This window comes from Schistocerca serialis, chromosome 1 (genome assembly GCF_023864345.2).
Source record: "Schistocerca serialis cubense isolate TAMUIC-IGC-003099 chromosome 1, iqSchSeri2.2, whole genome shotgun sequence".
NCBI classification, from domain to species: domain Eukaryota; kingdom Metazoa; phylum Arthropoda; class Insecta; order Orthoptera; family Acrididae; genus Schistocerca; species Schistocerca serialis.
Genome location: NC_064638.1, coordinates 314,783,526 through 314,810,115, shown reverse-complemented (window position 1 = coordinate 314,810,115; position 26,590 = coordinate 314,783,526). Strand labels below are relative to the sequence as shown.

At 39.5% G+C, this 26,590-nt stretch overlaps 1 protein-coding gene across 1 annotated transcript in view; it reads right to left on the bottom strand.

The window, feature by feature from the left end:
* Positions 1-26,590, bottom strand: part of LOC126469690 (actin-interacting protein 1) — a 166,407-nt gene that overhangs the window by 94,991 nt on the left and 44,826 nt on the right. Inside the window, exons 5-6 of the mRNA XM_050096856.1 lie at positions 23,078-23,258; positions 11,228-11,383 (exon numbers count right to left, since the gene is read on the bottom strand). Coding sequence (XP_049952813.1) covers positions 11,228-11,383; positions 23,078-23,258 — 337 coding nt within the window. The remainder of the gene's footprint in view (positions 1-11,227; positions 11,384-23,077; positions 23,259-26,590) is intronic.

The window sequence follows — 26,590 nt, the reverse complement described above, 5'->3', positions numbered from 1 at the left end:
TGCTAATAAAAAATTTAAAAAAATGCCAATGTGAATTAATTTTTGAAGCAAAGGAATGAAAATCATTTCTATTTCTCAATATCCTTTCAAACTGTGGAGCAGGTGAAATTACACAGTTTTTAAAGTTGCCCTTTATATCAAATGAAAGTAATTTCATGTCCAAATTACCATGCTTGTTGGAAAATCTTTTAACACAGTCAGAGAAGTGTCAGTGAGTTACACAGTTGTTTTTAGAATGTCCAAATCTGTAATTATGTTGCAATTACTAAGTCTTCACCTCATTACCTTCTTCAAATGACTAACTGAACACACATTTTCTACTGTGCTACAAAACTGGATTCTCTTCTACTGCTACACAATTCTTTGTGAATACACATTGTCATCACATTTTCCACATCCGGCTGATCTACATCCTAAGCTATTTCAACTGAAACCAAACTTATTTTAAATCTCTGTAGCCTCAGTCCCCAATCTGATAGAACTTCCTCACCTATGGAATGGAGTGTACCAAAACGAAAATATTAAATAACTCATAATGATCATATGCCACACACTGAATATTTAATGCAAAACCTAAATTTTCTTGTCTCTTGCAAAGCAGCAATTGGTACTTAGTACATCTAGCAGATTAGAAGGAGATACAAAACATCTTGTGGGTATTGAGATGTTATTGATCAGTATGACACAACTGCAGATTACCTATTGCAGAGACCATCTAGACCTGTTTTTTTAACTATATGGTAATATACACGGAATACCAAAAATTGTAGTAATGTATACAACTTGAATGTCTTCTTTTGACAAAGTGACAAATTTGTAGTATAGATTTCTTATGAATGTACTAATATGCCCTAGGCAGATGGGCCCAATGTTATGAAATGGGCCATTTACGGCAATATGTTGACCCAGCACTGTGGCATGGCATTAACCAGGCATTGCTGTCTGCCTGCCTGTCAGCACCCAGATGATTACCAAAACCAAGAACACTTCAGCATGTGGTACATGTGACTTTTGCTTCCACGACATCAAAACAAACCCATCTAGGCATGAATAAATACCGGTTATCTGGCCGGGCTAGACGTGTCCAGCAGCGAGTGATAAAAGTTGTCATGCAGTCATCCTTACATGACTGCCTGCCAAGGAGGCACAGCCACCACTTGACGGGCCAGGGTTCAACCTGATGCCCTTATAGCCACCAAGTCACTTGTGTGCTCACCACCAACAGTCTGCACCATCCAGCCACCAGTCTGGGGTTTGCTTCCTGTACGAATGCACTTTCACTTGCCACGGCTGTATGGGACTCATCATCCTGCACGCAGTGAGCATGGACTGCCTACTGCATCATTACCAATGCCACTCAGCTGCTGGATGTGATTGTGTATGACTTCCGGACATGTCATACCTCAGGTGCAATGACAAGAGAATGGTCCAAGAAGACATGTTGAAACCTATCCTGAAATGTTTTTACACAGGAAGAAGACACCAAAAGAAGTGCACTGTCAAAAATTTTAGCTGCTAAGAAGCACTGCAAGTCTTTTTTAAAAAAAGCTGAAATTTCCCAAATTCTTAGCATGCCAGGCGACAGTAGAAATTGACACCCCTACTGGCACTGTAGAAACTGCGAATGCGCAACTAGGCGCACGCGCGCAACACACACACACACACACACACACACACACACACACACACACACACACACACACACACACACACACACACCTGAGGACGGCGATACACAGGAAACACGACACAATCAGATCATGATTTGTAGAGGATGTTTCAGGTTACCGTTCACTGAAAGTTTCTCTCACACTGCAGTACAAACTTACTATTCTCTCGAATTAGCCACCCCAGTAAAATCTATTACAAATTATCAGTTCCTTTTTCCAGTATTGGTAAGTATTGACAATACAGATAAAGCTGAATTAATATTTATTGTGCTTTAATAAGGAATGCCTGCTAATAGTACCTTTTTTTCCCTTCCAGTTTCACAGTAATGTTGAATCCAATTAACGTTCTCAATTTAGCAATGAATAAATATGAAGAACATTATTTCCAGCCAAAATCACCTACTTCTCTGAGTACGTACAAATCCATCATTTGTTAGTTGATTTCCCTGACATTCATTTGAATGACACTGACATTTTGTTTGAAACTGTGGATACATTAGAAGAAATTCGAAGTAATTGTGACAATTCCATGAATTGTGGTTCGGGCAACATCAGTTGTGACAGAAACAGTTCTGAAGAAAAATACCTTCGAAGCCTTTTTTGAAAAGCACATACTGCAAAAGCTTTCTGTGACAAAGGAAAGGCAGTGAAATATTGGTTAAATCAAGGAGGGAAAAAACACTTGAAGTTACGCAATGTGAAAGGCGTTTTCATATCGTAAAATCGGAGTGTGAACTATCTAAATGGAAGAATCAATTACATGACTTAAGAAATATGTGCCAAATGGAAACCTGAAACCATATGAATGAAAAACTGTTTGAAAGATTTACAACTGCTCGTAAGAGGCTATGCACCTTTACTGATGCAGATCTGCGAGACTCGGCCCTTCAAACTGCATCTGACATGAACATTGCTAATTTCCAGGCTATGTCAGCCTGGCTACGCAGGTTCAAGAAATCGTACAGAATAGGAAGTCGCAAAATTACCAAGTTTACATCACGTAAACGTGTAGAGCAGCTGCTAGTGATAGACAATGCTACAGAGAAATTCATTGCTGATGTAAAGACGAAACTTTCTATTATCCCGTCAACCAGTGTTTATAACACTGTTCAGTCAGGTTTTGTAAAGAACTGCGTGCATACTGCAGTTTATCATGTTGCTGTTGTGGTCTTCAGACCTGAGACTGGTATGATGCAGCTCTCCATGCTATTCTATCCTGTGCAAGCTTCTTCATCTCCCAGTACCTACTGAAACCTACATCCTTCTGAATCTGCTTAGTGTATTCATCTCTTGGTCTCCCTCTATGATTTTTACCCTCCACACTGCCCTCCAATACTAAATTGGCGATTCCCTGATGCCTCAGAACATGTCCTACCAAACGATCCCTTCTTCTAGTCAAGTTGTGCCACAAACTTCTCTTCTCCCCAATCCTATTCAATACTTCCTCATTAGTTATGTGATCTACCCATCTAATCTTCAGCATTATTCTGTAGCACCACATTTCAAAAGCTTCTAGTCTCTTCTTGTCTAAACTATTTATCGTCCACGTTTCACTTCCATACATGGCTACACTCCATACAAATACTTTCACAAATGACTTCCTGACACTTAAATCTATATTCGATGTTAACAAATTTCTCTTCTTCAGAAACGCTTTCCTTGCCATTCCCAGTCTACATTTTATATCCTCTCTACTTCGATCATCATCAGTTATTTTGCTCCCCAAATAGCAAAACTCATTTACTACTTTAAGTGTCTCATTTCCTAATCTAATTACCACAGCATCACCCAATTTAATTTGACTACATTCCATTATCCTCATTTTGCTTTTGTTCATGTTCATCTTATGTCCTCCTTTCAAGACACTGTCCATTCCGTTCAACTGCTCTTCCAAGTCCTTTGCTGTCTCTCAACATTTTTATTTCTTCTCCATGGATTTTAATACCTACTCCGAATTTTTCTTTTGTTTCCTTCACTGCTTGCTCAATATACAGATTGAATAACATTGGGGAGAGGCTAAAACCCTGTCTCACTCCCTTCCCAACCACTGCTTCCCTTTCATGTCCCTCGACTCTTGTAACTGCTATCTGATTTCTATACAAATTGTAAATAGCCTTTCGCTCCCTGTATTTTACCCCTGCCACCTTCATAATTTGAAAGAGAGTATTCCAGTCAACATTATCAAAAGCACAAACACTAGAAAAGTAGGTTTGTCTTTCCTTAATCTATTTTCTAATGTAAGGTCAGCGAAAAACTTTACGTAAGCTCAGTAGTAGGGTGGGAGTGAGTGTCAGGCACACCAGCACCACGCTGCTCCCTCTAGTCGCCGGAAACCACAAGACCACTGATAAATCTGAAATGAGAGAGATGTATTGGAAATTATATTGTCTGATAATTTCCTGAAAAATGCTTTCCACTGTCGAAAATATTCTTTATTGAGAGGTTGAATCACACCAGTAGTTCCAGGTGGAATTCACTTTAAATCTACAGATTTTTCGTCCTCCTCCTCAAAAACAGAGGCGTCGCTATGTCCAGACCATGAATCCAACAAAAGCAATGAATTAGTTTTCACGGCTGGTAGGAAAACGTACTGAACGAAATGTTGAAAATTATTCTTTCCCATTATTCCAGATTTTGATACGTCGATTACAAGATTTTTGCAACTAAGCAGTCCATTTTTTACTTTTGGTCCTAATTTGCATTGTAGTTCTTGAAGACATGTATACAGCTGCGGAAACAGTAAACCGGTTGTACTTACCGATGGCATTATCATATATGAATGCATCATTGCATTCATTGATTGGGCAACCTTCTCTCTCTTTTTCACCTCGATATGACTTCAAGAAGAATATAATAATTCCAATCCCAAAGAAAGCTGGTGTTGACAGATGTGAAAAGTACCAAACTATCAGTTTAATAAGTCACAGCTGCAAAATACTAACGCGAATTCTTTACAGACGAATGGAAAAACTGGTAGAAGCCGACCTCGGGGAAGATCAGTTTGGATTCCGTGGAAATGTTGGAACACGTGAAGCAATACTGACCCTACAACTTATCTTAGAAGCTAGATTAAGGAAGGGCAAACCTACATTTCTAGCATTTGTAGACTTAGAGAAAGCTTTTGACAATGTTGACTGGAATACTCTCTTTCAAATTCTAAAGGTGGCAGGGGTAAAATACAGGGAGCGAAAGGCTATTTACAATTTGTACAGAAACCAGATGGCAGTTATAAGAGTCGAGGGGCATGAAAGGGAAGCAGTGGTTGGGAAGGGAGTGAGACAGGGTTGTAGTCTCTCCCCGATGTTATTCAATCTGTATATTGCGCAAGCAGTGAAGGAAACAAAAGAAAAATTCGGAGTAGGTATTAAAATCCATGGAGAAGAAATGAAAACTTTGAGGTTCGCCGATGACACTGTAATTCTGTCAGAGACAGCAAAGGACTTGGAAGAGCAGTTGAACGGAATGGACAGTGTCTTGAAAGGAGGATATAAGATGAACATCAACAAAAGCAAAACGAGGATAATGGAATGCAGTCGAATTAAGTCGAGTGATGCTGAGGGAATTAGATTAGGAAATGAGACACTTAAAGTAGTAAAGGAGTTTTGCTATTTGGGGAGCAAAGTAACTGATGGTGGTCGAAGTAGAGAGGATATAAAAGGTAGACTGGCAATGGCAAGGAAAGCGTTTCTGAAGAAGAGAAATTTGCTAACATCGAGTATAGATTTAAGTGTCAGGAAGTCATTTCTGAAAGTATTTGTATGGAATGTAGCCACATATGGAAGTGAAACATGGACGACAAATAATTTGGACAAGAAGAGAATAGAAGCTTTTGAAATGTGGTGCTACAAAAGAATGCTGAAGATTAGATGGGTAGATCACATAACTAATGAGGAAGTATTGAATAGGATTGGGGAGAAAAGAAGTTTGTGGCACAACTTGACTAGAAGAAGGGATCGGTTGGTAGGACATGTTTTGAGGCATCAACGGATCACAAATTTATTATTGGAGGGCAGTGTGGAGGGTAAAAATCGTAGAGGGAGACCAAGAGATGAATACACTAAGCAGATTCAGAAGGATGTAGGTTGCAGTAGGTACTGGGAGATGAAGAGGCTTGCACGGGATAGAGTGGCATGGAGAGCTGCATCAAACCAGTCTCAGGACTGAAGACCACAACAACAACAGTCAGTAAAAGTTCTATTGCAATTGATATGAATGGATGGTTTCTTTTTTCTGTAATAGCAGTTTGATCAATGTTAAAAATAAAAGCCTTGTCTGGATTCGGAAAGTTGCTGCAGCATTAAAGACCTCCTGCTGTGAAGTCCTTTCACTCTCGATGCTTTCTTTTGAAGAGCATGACACAAGAGTCTGAAGTTTTAAATTTCAAATCAGGAAATTTGCTAGCAGCAGCAAGAAACCACTGCTGCAAGTTTCTCCCTTACCTGATGACCACATTCTCAAGCTCCTATGAAACGATCATAGGTCCACAAAACAATTGTTTTAAGTGGTTCATTCTTCATTTTACATTATTTTATGTGTTCTTCCAATCTTTTCCAATCTATAATGCTTTTGAGCTGTGACACTCCTTCTATGAAGAATGGCCAATCTCCATCCTGGATGCTCTCTCATTAGATTGATGATCCTTCTATTGTAATCCAGAAGAATATAATTGCTGTCCACCTTTCCTTTCTTCTCAAAAGGCTCGTAATCATCCGATTAAGATGAAGTGATTTCTTTACTTTCATCAAACAGTCATCCTTCATATATTTCCCAGTGGGCAATTAGTTCATCTTGTATCACAAGTTGTTTCTCTACTAGCATTTTAAAAGTGTTGCAAAATATTGCTTCTCCAATTTCATGAGTTCTTGAAGATGCAATGAGGGTGCTTTGGAGAAAGATCTTGTTCACTATGCACATGTGTTGTTTTTAATTGCACTTTTGAAAATTCCCTGTAAAGCAATTCGTCTTCAGAATCAAGTTCACTTTCTCTTACTGTTAAAGTACAACGTATATCACCAAATTTGCTCATAAAATCGAGATATCTTAGAGCATTACCAAGTATCTACCTCAAGTGCTAACTAACGAATGAAGGATTCTCTGGGCTTGTGAACACTGTTCCCTTTCTCGTTCCACCAACTGGAAGTCTCTTGTGCACATATAGCTGTTTCTGGTGAGGGGGTCAAAAACTACCTGCAGGAATACTGGGAAATTAGATTTGTATAGTGAGTGGTATTGTATCTGAACATATACAGGGAAAATGGGCTAATGGAGGGTCAAAAACAATTGGTTCACAGTTTGTCATCCTGTAGCAGCAAGGACACAGAGAAAATTGGCTCAAGGTGAATCGGAAAGTTTCTGCAGCAACTTGGTTATAATGAGAAACTACTTCCAAAATTTTACACAAAAATCCAATTTTTCAATGTAAAGGCAATGAAAATAATAAATGATTCATTACATATTGATAATTTATGCAGTCATAATTCATCTATCGTTAGAATTATAAAGAAATGAAAAAAAAGTACCGGCAGCGAGATTCTATCCCAAGATCTTGCACTTTTGAAACTAAGTACATACTCACCTGGTTGTGGACACACTGAATACTAATGATCATACAAAGAATATAAACATGCCTAAAATTTTCAAACTCAATTTACTCAAAAATGGTTGAGAGTTGTCTCTTCCTATTTACATATACTGAAGTCCTAGTCGTGCCCAACACATCTGGTCAATGCAAATTAAACTGGTGAGAAGAAGGTTGTACAATCCCACTGTTAGGCACATGCAGTATAAGTGTAACAACACATCTCTACTTGTTCTCAGGACTAGTGATAGTTTTCAGGAACAGTAAGTGACTGGTACCATATAAACTGTAGAGGAATATCAAATGTGTCCAAGTATCTTTCATACTTGTTGAAGTGTCACAGGTGGACTCTTATAGATGTGAGCCAAAGACTAACCAGACGTGTCTCTGAATAACTGTAAAGAATTGACAAGTTTCAGGCGCAGCAAAAGATAAAGTTTGGCGGGCTGAATTCTTTGACGAGGTGAGGGGTATAAGAACATGAGCATAGGCGAATGAGCTACCTGTCAAAGTGGGCCACTTATGGCAATATGCTGGCCCCTGTCCACCACCTGCTGGTCAGTGCCTGGATGATTACTAAAACCAGGGACACACTGGTATGTGGATCATGACTTCTGCAATCACTATTATGCAACAAACCCATTGTGGTGCTAATAAATGCTGGCATGTGGCCATGCTGGTCACATGTTGAGCAGCGAGTCATCGACCATCATAGTGTTGGCCTTTAATGTGAGGTCACAGACATTCTGCCCTCATCATCATGAAAGGACCACCTGCAGAAAGGGTCCAGCCAGTACCTAATTGTCAAAGTGAGGCCCTCATAGCCACGAGCCGCAGGGGTATTCACCAGTGCCAGTTGCCTGTCTGGGGTTCACTCCTTTGATGACTGTGCCTATCACTTGCCACGGTTGGGCAGGACTCAGTGCCTAACACTCAGCGGGCTGTAATTCCATCTTCGAAACCGAGACGCCAAACATACCCTAAACATCACGTGGAACAACCAACGGATTGCGTTCAGCAGCACTCCTTGTTATTTAGGCGTCACCCTTGATCGCACACTTACTTACAGACATCATGTAGACAAGGTCAGGGGCAAACTATCAACAAGAAACAACCTTCTGAGTAAGCTCATCTCCACAAAATAGGGTGCCGACCCACATACTTTACGTACGTCGGCACTTGCACTCTGCTACTCGGTTGCTGAATACGCTGCCCCAGTTTGGGAAAGATCAGCGCATGCGAAACGAGTGGATCCTCTGCTGAATGATGCCTGTCGCGTAACCACGGGATGCTTAAGACCCACCCCAGTTAGCCAACTTTATTTGCTTAGTGGCATAGCTCCACCCAACATCAGTCGAGCTATAGCAAGCGAAGCAGAGCGCCTCAAGCAGCTGCGCGACCAGCGCCATCCTCTCTTCGGACAAAACCCTCCACACACACGTCTAAAATCAAGACAGAGTTTCCTCACCTCAGTTCAACCGATCGAAACCTCAAAACAAAAGGCCAGATTGTCAAAATGGAAAGCAACACTGCCTACGGGAGACCAGGCACCTCTAATCTCACCTAACGAACAATTGGCCTCTGGAAATGAACTAAAATGGCCATTATGGAGAACCCTCAACCGCCTACGAACTGGGGTGAGCACATGCAACGTAAACATGTGTAAATGGGGATACCGAGACGGGACGGACACGTGCCAATGCGGACAGACCCAAACAATGGACCACCTCCTGGAATGCAGCAACATGGGGGAAGTGTGCAGGAAAGAAGATCTGGCAAACGCTACGGCAATGGCAGTTAAATGCGCTGAATTTTGGCGGGACGTGATATGATATATATATATACTATGTTTGTCTTTATATTGTAATGTGACTCCCCATTTTGGGTTTGTTTTACTTATACATATGTGTATTGTATTTGTATTTGTGTGTATATGTAATATGTGGGTTGTCTATGGCTTGGACACGATTAAATAAATAAATAAGCGAGCTGTAATGACACATCAGCCCTGACAGAGCACAGCTGCTGGCTGAAATTGCCTACAGTGCGATATTGCACCACATCTGGACTGCACTGAGCATAGCAGTTGGCTAGTGTCCTACTACAATGCTTCAATGCCACTGTATTCGTGGATCGAAGCCCACCTTCCAGCTGGTGCCAGACAAGGTATTGCAATAAATCAATAAAGCGATTCTGCTAAATTGAAGAGGCTGCTTACTTACTCTGAGCCACTATCCTCTACCAGAAAATACTGATACCCTCTACAAGGGGTGTACTACTGAACATGGTGTGTGGTTAGTTGTGTACGGCAAGGCTAATGACAAGGGCAGAGTAGAGAGGTGGTGATGTAGTGGGCAGGGTGCTGGAAGGCAGGATTCTGTGGAGATCTCTCATTCAAGGCAGAGCATAACGACGACACAATGTCATTTCAGAGCTTGTGTGTTTCTGTACATATGTCATGTATAAATAATCAAGGGTCTGTGCAACTAACTTAACACAGTTGTAATAATAAGTAAATGGGATGAAATTAGTCCATAAAGCTGTCATTTGCAAGCAGATGATAACCTAAGTGTGTTCATATATTTATTTTGTATTTTTATTATTTATCTGAGGCCAGTGAATCGAGTTCAACAGTACAAATCTCTGTCATAGCAGGTGCTGCATGTACCTACCAATGCCATATGGAGGGCAAAGGAGGCCTTCAAAACACTCCTAATTACTTCCACGAGTGTGCAAGGCAGGATAGGATGTTTGTACTCATGTCTTTACTAAAGGTTCGTCAATGTTAAGAAACAGACAAATTACTTCATTCAATCAAAGTCAGAAGTATAAGGAGACACTAAATCTATTAATGTGAATGATACTCCCAAAAAATAGTAAAGTGAAGATGCAGCAATCGGAGAGTGGAAAAAAAGAAAGACAACAACATTGAGTTCGTTGGTTTAGAAAATTTGGAAAGGAAAAGTGATATACTGACAAGTTAATACACATCATTTTAGTTTCGATTCTGTTGCTTGGAATCTCATTGTATGCTCTCTCTGGGAAGGCCAATCAGTATGAAGTGCAGTGTGCAATATGAGAGAACATAGCAGAATATTTTCTTCAACTTTCACATTTGTCCTCCACTGTCTTTCGCACTTTATTACTTGAGTTCCTGTTATTGTTCTTGGTCCACCTTTTGATTTACACATGACTGTACTCGCACATAAAAAGCCTCTTCTTAGTTAGTTGACACAAAATGGCCAGTCCTTAACGCACAGTCCTTCCTGAGGAAGAGACTGTAGAGCTTCTAGAGGAATATTTATGTGAATACGAGATGGTGATTTTGAAGACAATGATTTTGATGGTGACAGTGATTCATTTGCCAACAATTTGAGTGAAGTGGCGATGGAAACAGTCCACCCTTAGAGCTTCAAAAAATATTGCAATGAAAAGTTTTTTATTGTAATGCTTACATGAATACATTTGAATGGAGACACACTTTTTATTTTAATGTATACCCAAATTGTTCGTCAGTGGTCTCATGTTTTCCACAAAGAGAGTCGCACAAATCTCTGTGGAACACTAACTGTCCAGGTGGTAGCGATTTAAATAAAAGTGATGGAGGCTCCTGTGTCAGCATTACAGAATGCTAAGGGTTAAAGCTGCCTCTCATTTGAATATATTATCTTCTGACTTGTATCCTTGCCTGTGCCTAATCCTCAGCAGATAACATGACACTTAACACACTGTTTTCATCTTATAGAACAATGGCATTTTTTTTTTTTTTTTTTTTTTTTTTTTTTGCAAAAACTTAAATTGATATGCTCAAGAGTTCTACAGTACAATTCTATACATTCATTTAGTGCTCACAGCATCAGCCCAAAGTTAAATAGTCTCATGATTCTAAGCATTTTTAAACCAGCCAACTCAGAAATATGTGAATTACTTACTATATTTCACATGTAAGATCATAAATGAAACTTAAAAGGAAACTCACAGCATATACACCTCCTTTGTGTGCTGGGGAGCCAATTTCACCAACGAGGTCAGCAGATGCACCATCATACAGAAACACCTTACCATCAAAGCCTGCTGATGCAAAATGATTCCCACTGGGTGAGTACCTAACTGCCTGAACAAATTTACTGTGTTCCTGAAACACACAAAATACATAGCTATCATTTCACATCTCGTATGGAAAAAAATTTTGCATTATTTCTGACATGCTTCACAAAAATAATAATAATATGTTCCTATTATCAAAAAAGCAAAGCTGAACTAAAACACTAATAATTTTTGACATTATTGTGGAACAACAGCAATATTACTTAGAAAAAGAGTTACAAGCTTGTCATACAATCCATAACAAACATTTTAGATGACACAATGTTCATGTCATTGGATGTTAAAAATCTTTACACAAATATTCCCGGCAGAGAGACGACTGATATCATTAGAGCTAACTTAGTGAAACATACAAGGATGAATACTAGTGAACTAGTAGTATTTGTAGCATTTACTTAAAACCATGTTACCATACATCTTGACTGCAGTTTTTTCAGGAGGAGGATATTCCTTCGCTCATTGGGAAAGTAGAGGATATATTCATAAACTACAACTGTAAATTGTTTGAAAAAAAAAAACCTGGAAATTAGAGCCAAAATTATATTTTATGAAAGATGCCTTGACGATACTATACTACTTTGTAGGGGCACTAAAAATGAAATCAATAACGTTGCACAACTGTTAAGCAGTGTTCTTCTTGAGATGCAATTCACCATCAAATATGAAGACTAATTAATTAATTTCCTGGACTTGACAATTATAAATAATAAAAACAGGCATCAGAATGGTATATTTCAAGAACCTAAAGCCACAGCTGCAGTTATTAATGCAAAAGAAATTGAAAATAAAATCGTAATTTTGAAACAAATTGCAAGTGCCAATGACTACAATACTGGGTAAGTAGATGATGGACTAAATAAGGCAAAATGGGGACTGGTAAATATGTCAACCATAGAAATCAGTCTAACACAAACAGGTTATAAGCCCATTTTCAAGCTCATTACTGATTACCAAAGATGATAATGCACAGATAAACATTAACACAAAGACAGTCATTTCAACTTCTTAATGTATCAAAACATGGCTTAGTGTAAAATGACCATTTTTTAATAAATTACATATGGAACCACACATTCAGAAATTACACTAACATAACTAAACCCACCTGGGAATAATTTTATGCATCAGACAAGAACTTTTTATCTATTGATGAACTGAGGCCCAAAGTTTTACTTCTATCCTGGAGTTGTGATATCATCTAAAACAGTTGAATAACTGAACTGGGTTTGCTAATTTAATAATAGATGTGGAGATGTACATACCTGTTTAATTTCTAATGGTTCTAACTGGTTGAGTTTAGCCCCCTTTCCTCTGTGTGTAAGAATTTTACATCTATTATGTATTTGTGGTTATTGTTAAGGCAATGTTCAAAGGATGAATCAGGCTTCTGCAATCTCCAGCTTCTACGAAGTTCTTTAAGCCTGGTTTACACTGACCTCACCACCTGTTCAATGTAGCAAAACTGACACTCACAGCATGTGATTTTATAAACCCCACTTTTTGTGATGGTTGCCTGTTTGCCTTTTACATTGAACAAAATATTAATAAAAGTTATGTCATCAGAAACTCTTTAGAGATGAAATTGAAATGCACTGTAGGTAACCACCAGAATATTTTTTGCCAGTCCGATATTTACGATATTAAATGTGATGGCTACACGTATGACAGACAGGCTGCAATTTCAAAGAACATACCACATGAACAACAAGCAATATATCTATATAGCACTCAGTAGGCACCAAAAGTAACAGTTCAAAAATATTGCTAAATGCCCCAAAAAGTTTATTATTAGATGCATTAGAAGAAATACAAATTTATAGCTACCACAAGAGTTTGCCTCAAAATTTGTGAAATGAGAAGACAGACTTTGAGGAAAAATGCTTCTGTGACTTATTCGCTGAATTGTTTTGATGGACTGCTTTTATGCTTTTACATTTTAATCACTTTTTTGCAATGGTGTACCTGAAGTGACATGGTTTTAACTAAATTCTTAATATCAAATGTGTACACACTAGCACCATTTTATAAGATTCTACTGTATTAGATTAATAAAGGCACGGAAGATATAAATAAACAATACACCACCACTTGTAATTGTTATGAAACCACTATATTTGAACGGCATGATTAATTACAGCTATTATTATATTTTATCGCAGTATATTTTAAATGGCTTTAGGTAATACCAATGAAACAGGTGTTTATGATAGCAAGTACAAAGATTGTGATTAAATGATGCAGTGGTGCACCATTCTCGACAACTGAGAATTGGGCTTGCACAACAACACACTGGTCCACCAGTAAGAGAAGTTACACCAATAACACCAATACTAGCTTATTTGTATCTATATCATGCCTATTTATGTCCTGCTGATACATTCATTGCTCAACTGAATCAACTTTTCATGTCAATTATCATTACAATCTAAATGCAACCTCATAGTGTGGTTAGCTACATTATTATGTTTTTGCTGTTGTATGTTTTAAACTATTTTTGGTAATTTCAGTAAGCTGACAGTTTCAGTATGCAAGTGGATACTCATTGCCCTGCCAACAACATACCCGCAACTGTTCCCCGCATTTGATGATGCAGCAGAAGATTGGGACACTTAACGAAAAATGCCTGTGACAACATTTCCAGGCATTTGGGGTAATAGATGGACACTTGTGCAAGGCTCTTTTTTTTGTCATGGATTTCATCTCATGGATATCAGTAGTTGTGTCAGTTCGACCCCTTAAAAACCTTCAAGTCTTTCTTATGATCAGATGTGTGAGTTGCTTTCTACTTATCACTGTAACTGCACTCACATTATTGTTGTTCGTGTGGAGTTTTGCCACTGCCAAAAGTGGCCAAAACAGTCATACAGGGCATGGGCAGCAAATCTACATGTATTTAGCCAGCATTCTAATTTTGTAACAAATATTCATAAGGAATCCTAAGCCGATAAAATGGTTTGTGATACAATAATACATTTTGCTCCTGATAGAGAAGTTCGAGAACGAGCTCTACAGTGTGAAAATCGTACGTTTGTGGAAGTATTGAACATTTGAAGTTTCATGTGCTGTAGGTGGTCTGAAGTTTCAGAAATCAGTTTCTCTCACCCTTCCCAGCCATCAGTCATTTCACAAGCGAACATAGACGTTACTGCAACAGTCCAGCAGATGTATCAGTGTCATACAGGTAATAATCGTTTGCCTTCAAGCCCATACGGATTCATTCAACACGAACAGACCATGCGTCCCAAGCACTGGGCAATGTGTAACAGGTGTCATACGAAAGGACATTGTTTCTGTATCCAACTCCTTTCCAAACATGAGTGAGGATGAAACGAACATGGATGCATACAGCAGTGACAGTGCCTCAAAGTAAGTCATACATTGAAGTATGTGTGTGTTTAACAAACCACTGAGAACACAGGTAGAGACAGGTGCAGCAGTAAAATTAGCGCATTCTCAGACTTATTAGGATTTGGGTTCTCCCCCTCTGATTCTAGTGTCATGGAGGCTGGTGAGTTATAAGAAACAACAGATTCTCATTCTTGGCCAGTTTTCTGAGCCTGTTTCTTAAAATGCTATGATTTGTTCATTAACATTCCTAGTTGTAGAAAACGCTTACACTGAAAATCTGTTTGGTTTGGACTCTCCATCAATGATGAAGTGCATTTGGTTTCTGATATAGTTCCATATCAACAGTCAGATGCCCCCTGTGCGTAATTTTCCTCTCTATTCTCCCCAGAACTGGGTTGTGCAACAGATTTCAGGCTCATATTATGATGAAACAGACAGTCCGTCCCTGTTTTTTCCGAGTCTGCTCAGTATTGGTAACTTAAAAACAGTCAGTCATTGCTATCTATCTTTCGCTGCACCCTGACGAGCTGTTAGCAAAATTGTCAGGGGCCATTATTTTTCAGAGACTGATTTGGCAGAGGCATATTTACAGATGCCACTCGACGAGGAATCTAAACACCTTCTAGTTATCAATACCCCATTTGGGCTTTATCAATACCAATGTTTGTCGTTTGACATACTGTATTAGTACCAGGTGCATCAACTTTTTCGATAACAGTAGCATCTGGTGCCTCTACAGACGAACATTTGTAGAACCTTCATGCTCTATTTTCTGTTATACAGTCTGCTGGGCTAAAATGTCATTCGGACAAGACAGCTTTTTCAACCATACATTATTTATTTGGGTTCTGAAGTGTTGCGTGCTGCCATTAAACCACTGCATAGGCATACTGATGCTGTTGCCACACCTCCATGTCAGTCAAGAAATTACAGGTCTTTTAAGGCAAAATTGCGTAATACCACAAATTCATACCTGATGCTGTTACTGTGGCAGAAACCACTCTATGCACTATTATGTAAAAATGTTCCTTTCCACTGGTCCCCGGCTTACAACCGGGCAGTCAAATTGTTGAAATCTAAGCTGCAGTTGCCCCTTGTTCGGTCACTTTTCAGCCGGACCAGCACCTTGTGTTAGCAACGGATGTGTCTCAGTTTGGCCTTGACGCCGTCCTTGCTCATAAGTTTGGGGAGTGGTTCTGAACACCCTAATGCATATGGCTTTAAATCCCTTAATTCAACGTAACAGCTTTATTCTCACTTGGAGAAAGAGGCTTTGGTGATGGTGTATGATCTAAAAAAAATTCGTGTTTTTCTATATGGGTCTAAGTTTAACCTAATCACAGACCGCAAAACTACTAGTTATCTCTTTTTAACCGTTTGGCTTCCTTGCCACATATCGCTTACAGCAGTAGGCACTTTTCCTGTCATGATACAATCATGAGATAAATTTTCAACCTACAGCACTACATGTAAATGCTGACCCCTTATCGCATTTGCTGACTGGTCCGGGTCCAGAATTTGATAAAGAGGAATTACTTTGCTTTCATTCAGGCACGGAAGCATAAAATGTTTTTGATGGTTTTCCTACTACTAGCACTAAAATTGCAGCTGCGCTAGCTGCAGATTCTGTTTTAAGTAAAGTTGTTTCTTATGTGCAACATGGATGGCTGGACAAATCTCCGGCCCATGCTTCTGATCATCTGAGAAATTATTTTGCATTACAAAATTGTCTTTCTGTTTGGGACAGAGTGCTGCTGCTGTTAGCTACAATGGACACTACTACTCGAGTTGTAGTCTCATCTGCCCTTTGGTGTGAGGTTATTCATTTACTGCATGTGGACCACTGGAGTGTGTCAGACATGAGAGCTAGTTTTTTGGGCAAGCATTGACGAGGAAATAGTGTGAGTTGTTGCAGCCTATCACCACAGTGTGCTATCCATAATGCAGTTCTCCGTGCTTTTTTTTTTTTCACCGTGGCCAGATCCACTACAGCGTTGGGAACAAATTCAAGTAGATTTGTGGGGACCTTTTTTGAATTTCTACTGGTTTGTTGTAATTATGCTTATTCCAAGGTTCTGTATGTGGTGTGTTGTCTGTCTACTTCTACAGTGCCAACAAATTCTCCTTTGTCAAAAATTTTTGCAATGGAAGGTCTTCCCCATACATTAGTTACCGACAACAGCTCCCATTTCATATCTCACGAATTTGAAGACTTTTTTACAAAAAGTGGCGTTCATAATGTCACGGTTCCTCCTTGCCACCCTCAAATGAAAGGGCATGTACAACGACTAGTACGAACATTTAAGACACAGAAGAAAAAAAAACACGTTTTGGATGTGTCACCGTACGGAACTCTTGACAGATTCCTCAGTTCCTATAGGTTCACCCCTGTCAGAGATAACGAGTCTGGTAGAGTTGTGGCATGGTTGTCAGCCCCGGATTCTGCTATACCTGCTTCAGCCGACACCATGACATCCCACTGTGCTGGCACCACAATGCTTCCAGCTTGGCACAGCTGTTTGGGCTCACAGGTTTGGCACCTGGACGTAATGGGTGCTGATGGTAATGAAGAGTACCCACAGCCAATGTCTTTGGGTCATCTGCAAGGCTGAGGGGAGGTTATCACAACATGTCAACCAGCTACGACCCCGCATGGGTGGCTGAGCACCAGGTGTGCCTCTGCCGCCCCACACAATCTGTCCACCAGGCTGTCTCCTACATCACAGCCTTTACCTTCCCCTTCTCCATCACCTCTGTTGATATTTTCACACTGTCTCCTCTGCTACGGGTGCCCCCTTCAGCTGTCAAGAGCTACGGTGGGACCCCAACTCGCACGCTGTCACAGCCGACACCTCTGCCGCTTCTGTAGCGGCCAGCGTTGCCTGTTCCACCGCCTTCGTCGCAACCTCCTTCCCTGGGATTGGGCTTTGTCCTACCATATGGCCTCTCACAGGAAGGTGGACACTGCACTTTTCTATGTCTGCACCACTTCCAACTCCACACACTGGTGGCAGCATGATGTATGACTCAACAACCTACGTTGACCACAGAAGAAATGGACGTGAGCATGGTGCTCACTTTTTCACAGAGGAAGACAAGAGCTGTAACTACTAATTTTGTATGTGCACCATTTCATAGTTCACGTGTGAAGTTTGTGATAAATTCCGCCACTAGAGGCCACCCAACCTTCTAATATGATAGCAGTTGCACGAGCAGCCTACCGGGTGCATCCCTATTGGAAGTGAAGAATATATAGGCCTAAGCACAAGGCTCCTCTGGCCACTTGTGTATTGCTAATTGTATTGTACATTGTCTTACAAGTGTGTGTACTGTTTGAGCAATAAATTACAGTGTTCATGGGTTAGAACAATTGTTATCCAACGCAACATAATCATTGCTTAGCTGAATGGATCTGCTGTGCTAGTCACTACGGCAACATATACAAAACATAATAGCTGGGTCAGGCACCTGACAATGGGGAGTTTTTAATATTCTGGCTATTGCTATTGCCCTTTTAAACATTTTTTAAGCATATTAGTAGTTTGTAAGCAATATCCTATTACATTTTCATGTGCAATATAGTTTTTTTTTTTTTTTTTTACACAAACACTATTTGTGGAATCTGATAATTTTTACAATGGATCACGTGACGAACAATGGACAGAGTTTCCCTTTTGTAACGCCTAGTCTTTGCTAGCTAGTCAGCAGTTTGTGAAGGGCACCAGTCGGTATGACACAGTGGCTCTGTGCACTGGCTCCTCACTCACCTGGATAACACACCATACTATATCATAACTAATGTTGCTTTTAAATTAGTTTCTAAGGTGATTAAGTTTTGCCATATATGACCCACTATAAATGTTATATATTACAGGGTTTTGGTCTGAGGGTGGTCTTATAAACTGAAACCAGTTATCAGAATAAAAAATACAAAAATTATTGTGATATGGACTGCCTTTTATTAAAATGTAACAACTTATTTTAAGACTCAATAATTCCACCACTCTGTGGGCATCTCTCTGAAAACAAATATCATAATTGTATTTTGTGTAATGTGTTGGTGATAATTATAATGCTTGCAAAACAAAGACTGTTGAATGGATTACGAAGGTACAAGCTGTCACAAAGCAGGTAATCTAAAGCTAAGCAATCTTCAGATTCAATAAATAAACTATTCACTTCCCCTTGCCACCAGATTTTCTGAACTACAAAGATAGGATTTGTCCTTGCAACACATCCTTCACTCCTATAATCCTCCTGGTCTCATTTTCTGTAAATTCACTGCCCAACCGACTTCTCAACAGTCTCCCATTCCCCTGTTCAGTCACCCACTCCCAATTCACTATCCTGCATCACTGCCATTGTGCACTGCACGAACTCATCAGCTCCAATGTCTGTGTGTCTCATTCCTATTTTCCACATCTGCTGCCTCCCTCTGAGCTGTCTGCCATCCTTCCCTAACACTCCCTCCTGCTAATCACATCTTTTCTCCCCTCACCCGCTCCATATGACAATCCTTCACTCCAATCTTCCTGCCAAAATGCAGTCCTGGCATTCGGTATTCAGCCATCACAATGTGGCTGTACAGGTGTGTGTGTGTGTGTGTGTGTGTGTGTGTGTGTGTGTGTGTGTCTAAGAAAAGGATTTGTGCAAAAGCTAATGAAGTTTTCAGTCTTTCTTGTGTGCCTGCTGATGACACACCTCAACTATTCAGTGGGTTATTACCTTCACCCTAAATCTTTTACATTCTGCAGAGTTTTCCCTGCCAGTTTTGTGTTCTGGAAGATATAGAAAATGTGAAAAACCTGACAACACACATTTCTCCACACATTAACACTTAGGAGCCAACGCCCGTAAAAATATGGGCGCGCCTGACCAGCCCGAAAACCCGATGCCTGTAATTTTACAGGCACGTGTGCTGTATCTTCCTCTTCCTTCCTTTACATGGTCGTAGGGTTCCCAATGGTCTGGGAGGCACGGCAGAAGCTATAGTTGAAGTATTTGATGTTAGACAGTGCGAGCATGCTGGTCAAGGGAGAACCACTCTTCTTCTTCTTCTTCTTCTTCTTCTTCTTCTTCTTTTTTTTGTGAGGCTTTGCGAGAGGGAATATTCTTCTGCGCGTTAGCTCAGTTGCGTCGTCACGGCAAAGCGCGGTTTGACAGGTGATGAAATCGCTGGTGAGTTATCGCGAGTTTAAGAAAGTGATGTTGATTTTTCAGAGGATGATGATTTGCTCAATTCTGATGATGACGTAGACTATATTCAAGAAGAAGATTTTGCGTCTTTAGGTAAGGAATGCAAATAACAAAATACGCAGTATTTTTATTCCGATTTAAATTGAAAGAACTTTCAATACGTAACTACTGTAGAAAGTGATTTTATTTGCAAATACTACTTTTATGGTAGATTCAGACGAGGAGAACAAGCATCCAAGTTTTCCAGAAGCATGTATTGCCATTGTTTCTGCTGATACCACACCTGAAGTGCGTGGGCAACCGAGGGTGAGTGTGACACCGAGAACTTCGTGCCGTACCGATTCTGAGGAAGGCTGGATGACTACTGATCATGTGCCAAATATCTGTCCATTCTCAGGACACTCTGGAAAGTGCAACCTTACCAGTTTAGACCAGAACAGTACACCTCTAGACTTCTTTTTGTGTTTGCTTACAGACAGTATGGTGAATCATATAAAGCAACAAACTAATCTGTATGCACAACAAAGCATAAGGAAACTACGAAGCACAAATTCCCTTTCCCCTACCTGCTCGCTATCAAAGTGGAAAGGAGTTACTCTCATAGAAATAAGAAAGTTTCTGGCAATTGAAGTCCGTATCTGTGTAAGTGTGAGACACCGTATACGAGAGCACTGGTCCAAGAATCCTGTTGTGTCATGTAATTTCTGTTCAAACATCCTGAGCCGTGACAGGTTTCTTTCTATTTTGAGAAACTTTCACTTCAGTGACAATTCAGTTGCTAAGAGTAAAGGAGAAGCTGGCTATGACCCACTGCACAAGGTGACCCCCCTCCTGGATATGGTGTCTGTTAATTTCCAGCAAGCATACACACTCTCTCAAAACATTACAATTGATGAAGCTATGTGCAAATTTCGAGGCCGTATATATTTCAAGCAGTACATGCTACAGAAGCCATAAATATGGTATAAAACTGTACACATTGTCAGAGTCAGAGACAGATTATGTCGAATTTTTCTGTTTATGCAGGTGAGAGGTCTGACACAGTGACACTTGTAAAGACATTGCTTGGAAATCTGTCAGGAAAAGGTTACACTTTGTTTACAGACAGATTCTACACCAGTCCAGTCCTTGCTTCAGAACTGGAAGCTGCAAAAAACTGTCCTTGTGGGAACTACAAGAAAATCCAGAAAGGGATTACCTTTCACTATAAAAGATCCGAAACTTCAGCGAGGCATAAAGGAAATATCTTGGCATTCTGATGGAAGGACAAAAGAAATGTGCACACGATAAGTACAAGGCACACTGCTGAGATTGTGACGTATATTGACAAGAGAGACAGAGAGAAGTCAAAACCAGTCTGTGTGGTGGACTACAATAAAAACAAGTTGTGCGTTGACTTATCAGACCAACAACTATCATATGGGGCTTTTGACCATTGAACTGTGAAGTGGTGGAGAAAGTTGTCATTCCACATAATACTAATGGTGATAATTAATTCAAGTACATTGTACAACAAGGTAACTGGAAAATGCCTCACAGCATCACAGTTTATGACAACTATCTGTGCCGACCACAGTGGCCGAGCGGTTCTAAGTGCTTCAGTCCGGAACCGCGCGACTGCTATGGTCGCAGGTTCGAATCCTGCCTTGGGCATAGATGTGTGTGATGTTCTTAGGTTAGTTAGGTTTAAGTAGTTCTAAGTTCTAGGGGACTGATGACCTCAGATGTAAAGTCCCATAATGCTCAGAGCCATTTGAACAACTATCTGTGCAGGTCTTGCAGGCAGCAGAGATCTCGAACCACAACCTGGTAAATCGTGACTCTCCAGACTATCAACTGAAAAAGATTGAGGCAGAAATAGGCAAGAAACAGAAGCAAAAACAATGTGTAGTGTGTTCTCTGAGAGGCAAAAGGCTTACTGGAAAAGTGTGACACAAAGACACAAGCTACCAGTGAAGTGAATGCAAAGTGGCAATGAGCAAAATACTGTGTTTCAAAATTTATCATACAAAGACCAAAAGTACATCTTAAAATAAAGCCAAAGGAGGTTACTGTATACAAAAAAGCAGTATAAATAATTATTAAAGTTCTTGTTTAAAATAATGTAGTTTCCTTCTGAGCATTAAGTGCATATCTCCTTGACCAATTTTTCCTCTTTTCAAAAACAATGCTATAATTGAAAGTTTCATAAAAGCAAATATTAATTCAAAGAACAAAGTATTACACTTAGCTTCAAACTAGAAAGTTCTGGCTTTTCAATAAGGGTAATGTCGTTATTATAACAAAAACCGTTTAAGAGTTGTAGTAGATTAAAATATGCTAAAAACAGCTAGGCTTTGTAGTAGAGCTTCATGCGCTATGGATCAGGGCTCAAAGTGTTAATGTATAACAACCAACTGTAATATAAAAATATGAACATGTGAACATTTCATTAACAAAAACTGACATTTTAGAAACAAAAATAGTTTCAGTTCACTGGATGTTAGTAGGCAGTATTTTTACCTTATGGCTTTTCCATATGGTAGAGAAAGGAAAAAAATAACTATGTCTACAGTACAGATTAGGGCCAGTAGCAGTCATGGCAGTGTTTCTCTTCTGCTCATAGGTTAGCAACGCATCACTCTTGCGTACCCAATGGGATGATACTTTCAGCTAAGCAATTTGACATGAGAAAAGAGCAATTTCTAGTGCCAAAATTGAAACCATTCTTTTCTCTATTTGGTCACAAATTATGTTCAAATATGTCAAGAATTATTGTGTTGTGGTTAGGTTGGGCCCTAATAGCACAAGTGAAATGAGCAGCAACTAAATTTATAATCCCAGTTGTCACAAATATTCAACTGAAAATCTGGGAGGGGATAGCAACAATATGAATCAACTGATTGCTATTCACTACATAGAGATGGACACCTCAATGTTGAAGGTATACTGAACAATATAGAAAATGAACAGAAGCTAGCCAGAAGACAGATGTTCGCAGAACCCTCAAAGAGTTGTTCAAAATTAACAGAATTTTTACATTAGGAACATATAATGTTATTCCACTAGTTCTCTTATCAGTGAAAGCTTGAAGCTCTCACAAAGTAATTAGTTTCCCTTTGAAAGCAGTCTCTTTCACATGCAGCAGCCCACACATTGTACTACCATAAATGATTTTATGCCGAAATAAGCTACATACCTGCTTTGTCATTTTGAATTTGAATGGTGGTCCTTCAAACACACCAATGGTATTGTCTTCACTTCCTGTAATGATCCTGAATGGTCGTGAAGGTCGAAAATCACACGAGTTTATGGGTTTAGACTGACCAGAGATTTCTCCAACAGACGTTCCTGTTTCAGCCATGAAAACATGGCCAAACCTATAACAGAATACGAAGTGCTTTTGGAGAACTCTTAAGCCTTGCAAATAACATAAATTTAAACATTACAAAATTGATACAATGAAGTCTTTTTTATCTGCCATTAGGAATATGAATTGTAGTGAAACTGTAAAGAGGCAGCAAAACAAGTCAGTAAAAAATGTAATGAAGCGGTCTAGGAATAAGCAATCTAGGAATATCAGTCTTGAAAGCAGACTAGAACCACAAAGAAAAAGGAAAGTCTAAGCATGAAGAGCAAAATTATTTCTTGAAGAGAACTTTCTATGAAACAACAAACTTCTTTATGCACTTTCATGAATATTTACTCATAAAACTGAGCTAAGAGTTTATGTATTTCTATGTTGTAGTTTTAGCTCTTGCAATACTCCTTTGTGTGGCTCTGTTTACAAACATTGTCAGGAACACTGAACTGCTCAGTAAATTGGTAGAAAAGAGAAAAAATAAAACCTTAGGTTTTCTCTGTCCATTGCTGCAATGTCTCTGTTATTCTTCTATGAAGATGCTTCTGCTGAATAATTCTATAACCCAATCAGAGTACCAACCCCACATTTCGCTTTATATGAGAATAGATTACTGACTAAAGTTACACTTTCAAAATGTTTCTCTTTAAAAATATCTACTGCAACTCTGCTCATATGGCCATCATTTATTAACACAGCTATCTGGCATAACAATGGGTGTGAGCAATATAGTTATAAGTCACAAATAACTACCCTTGGCCAGTGACTGTACACAGGCTTGTTGACTGCAATATTCAGAACCCATCACCACTAAATACGTAATTTTGATACTACAAGTTCCATAACATTTCAGCATGATTTATGATGAATTTAATTTAATGTTAGGCTTTCCATTAACTATTTTAGTGACTCAAACACAGTCAATCAGTTTGCCATAATACTGCCCACACGTTTGTTTGTTTATTTACTCCTACATGAAATTTAAGTGCATTTCCTCCACAATTTTGTCATAAAACGATCTTAGCTTCTTTCAGCGAAGTATTTATAATAATTAGCAAACTGTCACCTGGTGCAACAAAGAATGTGATAGGTACAACTGCAGTTCCCGTAAGATAATTTAAAAACCCTTTAAAATTTTAAGATTATATACTGCACTTCATGTGGAATGTAACAACGAAAACAATTAATTTATGTGTGTGTTCTGCTGCCGCTTCGTGAGCAGAATCGTTTTCTATTCAATTAAGTTACTTCATACAGCATGTATGTGAACATGACTAACATTACTGAATAATTTTACCAAATTTAGGGACCAATGACCTCAACCAGTTGGGTCCCATAGAAACTTACCACAAATTTCCAGAAAAAGAGTTTACTAAATCAGCAACAGTTTTACATCTACATACACGCTCCCTAATTCATGTTACGGTGTTTGGTGACGGGTACCTCTGATATTGCTGTCATTTGTAGCCTTCTCTGTTCCATGCATGAATGGAGCTTGGGAAAAAACAACTGTTAATAAATGGTTGCAGGAGCTCTAATTTGACAGATTTTTTTTGTCCTGATCATTTCAGAAGAGATGTGGAAGGAACTAATATGCTGTCAACTTTTCATACATATACATTCTTGGAATTTCAGCAGTAACATTCTCCATAATACACAACGCTTCTATTTACAGTAACTGCCACTGGAGTGTGCATCTCCAAATTGCTCTCATGTTTTCTGAAAAACTTGTGGTGAAATGTGCCACACATTACTAGATCTTCCGTGTCTCCTCTGTTAATCCTACTTGGTAAGGATCCCACACTGATTAACAATGCTCAAGAATCAGTCAAACAAGTGTTTTGCAAGCCACTTCTTTTTTGTATATGAATTACATTTCTTTAAAATTCTTTCAATTAATCTCAGCCTGCCATCTGCATTTTCTACAACTTGTTTTATGAGGTAATTAAACTTTGTTGCTCTAGATGGTTACTCCTAGGTAGTTTATAGCTTTTATTATTTCCAGTGATTTTTACCAATAATGTAATCAAACACCATTGGATCTCTTCACCTATTTCAGCACAATATCTTACATTTATTTACTGAAAAACATTGCACCAATCGTTAATACCCTGCACGTCTTCTTGGATTTTGCTATGGTCTTCTGATGTTGCGACCTTCCTATAGATAACAGCATTATCTGCAAAAAGATGTATAGTGCTTCAGATTTTGTTAACTGTAATGACACACTGATACTTCCTTGGGTCATTTCCAGCAATTTTCTCCCATTACAAATAACAAGTTAAGTTATACAGTATCTGAAAGTCCTGAATCCAGTCACAGACCTGGTGTGATACTTAACGTGCTTGAATTTTGTTCACAAAATGACAGTGGAGAACTGCATCAAATGTTTACTGGAAGTATGGCCTTGTCTATGGCACTCTGGATTTCATGGTCAAACCAATGAACAGTGCTTTGTAAGATCTCTGTTTGTACACTGAAGAGCCAAAGAAACTGGTACACCTGCCTAATACTGTGCAAAAGTGCCACCAACACGACATGGCATGGCACGGACTAGACTAATGTCTGAAGTAGTGCTGGAGGGAACTGACATCACTAAACTGGCAGGGCTGTCTATAAATATGCAAGAATACAAGGGGGTGGAGATCTCTTCTGAACAGCATGTTGCAAGGTATCCCAGATATGCTCAAATAATGTTTATGTCTGGGGAGTTTGGTGGAGAGAGGAATGTTTAAACTCAGAAGAGTGTTCCTGCAGCCACACTGTACCAATTCTGGATGTGTGAGATGTTACAGTGTCCTGCTGGAGTTGTTCAAGTCTGTCAGAATGCACTATGGACATAAATGGATGCAGGTGATCAGGCAGAATCCTTATGTATTTATCACTGGTCAGAGTCTTATCTAGACATATCATGGGTCCCATAACATTCCAAATGCACACACTAAACACCATTACAGAACCTCCACCAGCTTGAACAGTCCCCTGCTAACATGCGGGGTCCATAGGTTCATGAGGTTGTCTCCAAGCCCATACACGCCCATCCGCTCGATACAATTTGAAATGAGACTCGTCTGACCAGACAACGTGTTTCCAGTCATCAGCAGCCCAACGCCAGTGTTGACAGGCCCGGGCAAGTTGGAAAACTGTGTTGTGCAGTCATCAAGGGTACAGGAGTGGGCGTTCAGCTCCAAAAGCCCACATCGATGATGTTTCGCTGAATGGTTCTCACGCTGACACTTGTTGATGGCCCAGCATTGAAATCTGAAGCAATCAGCAGAAGGGTTGCACTTCTGTCACAATGAACAATTCTCTTCAGTCGTCATTCGTCCCATTCTTACAGGACCTTTTACC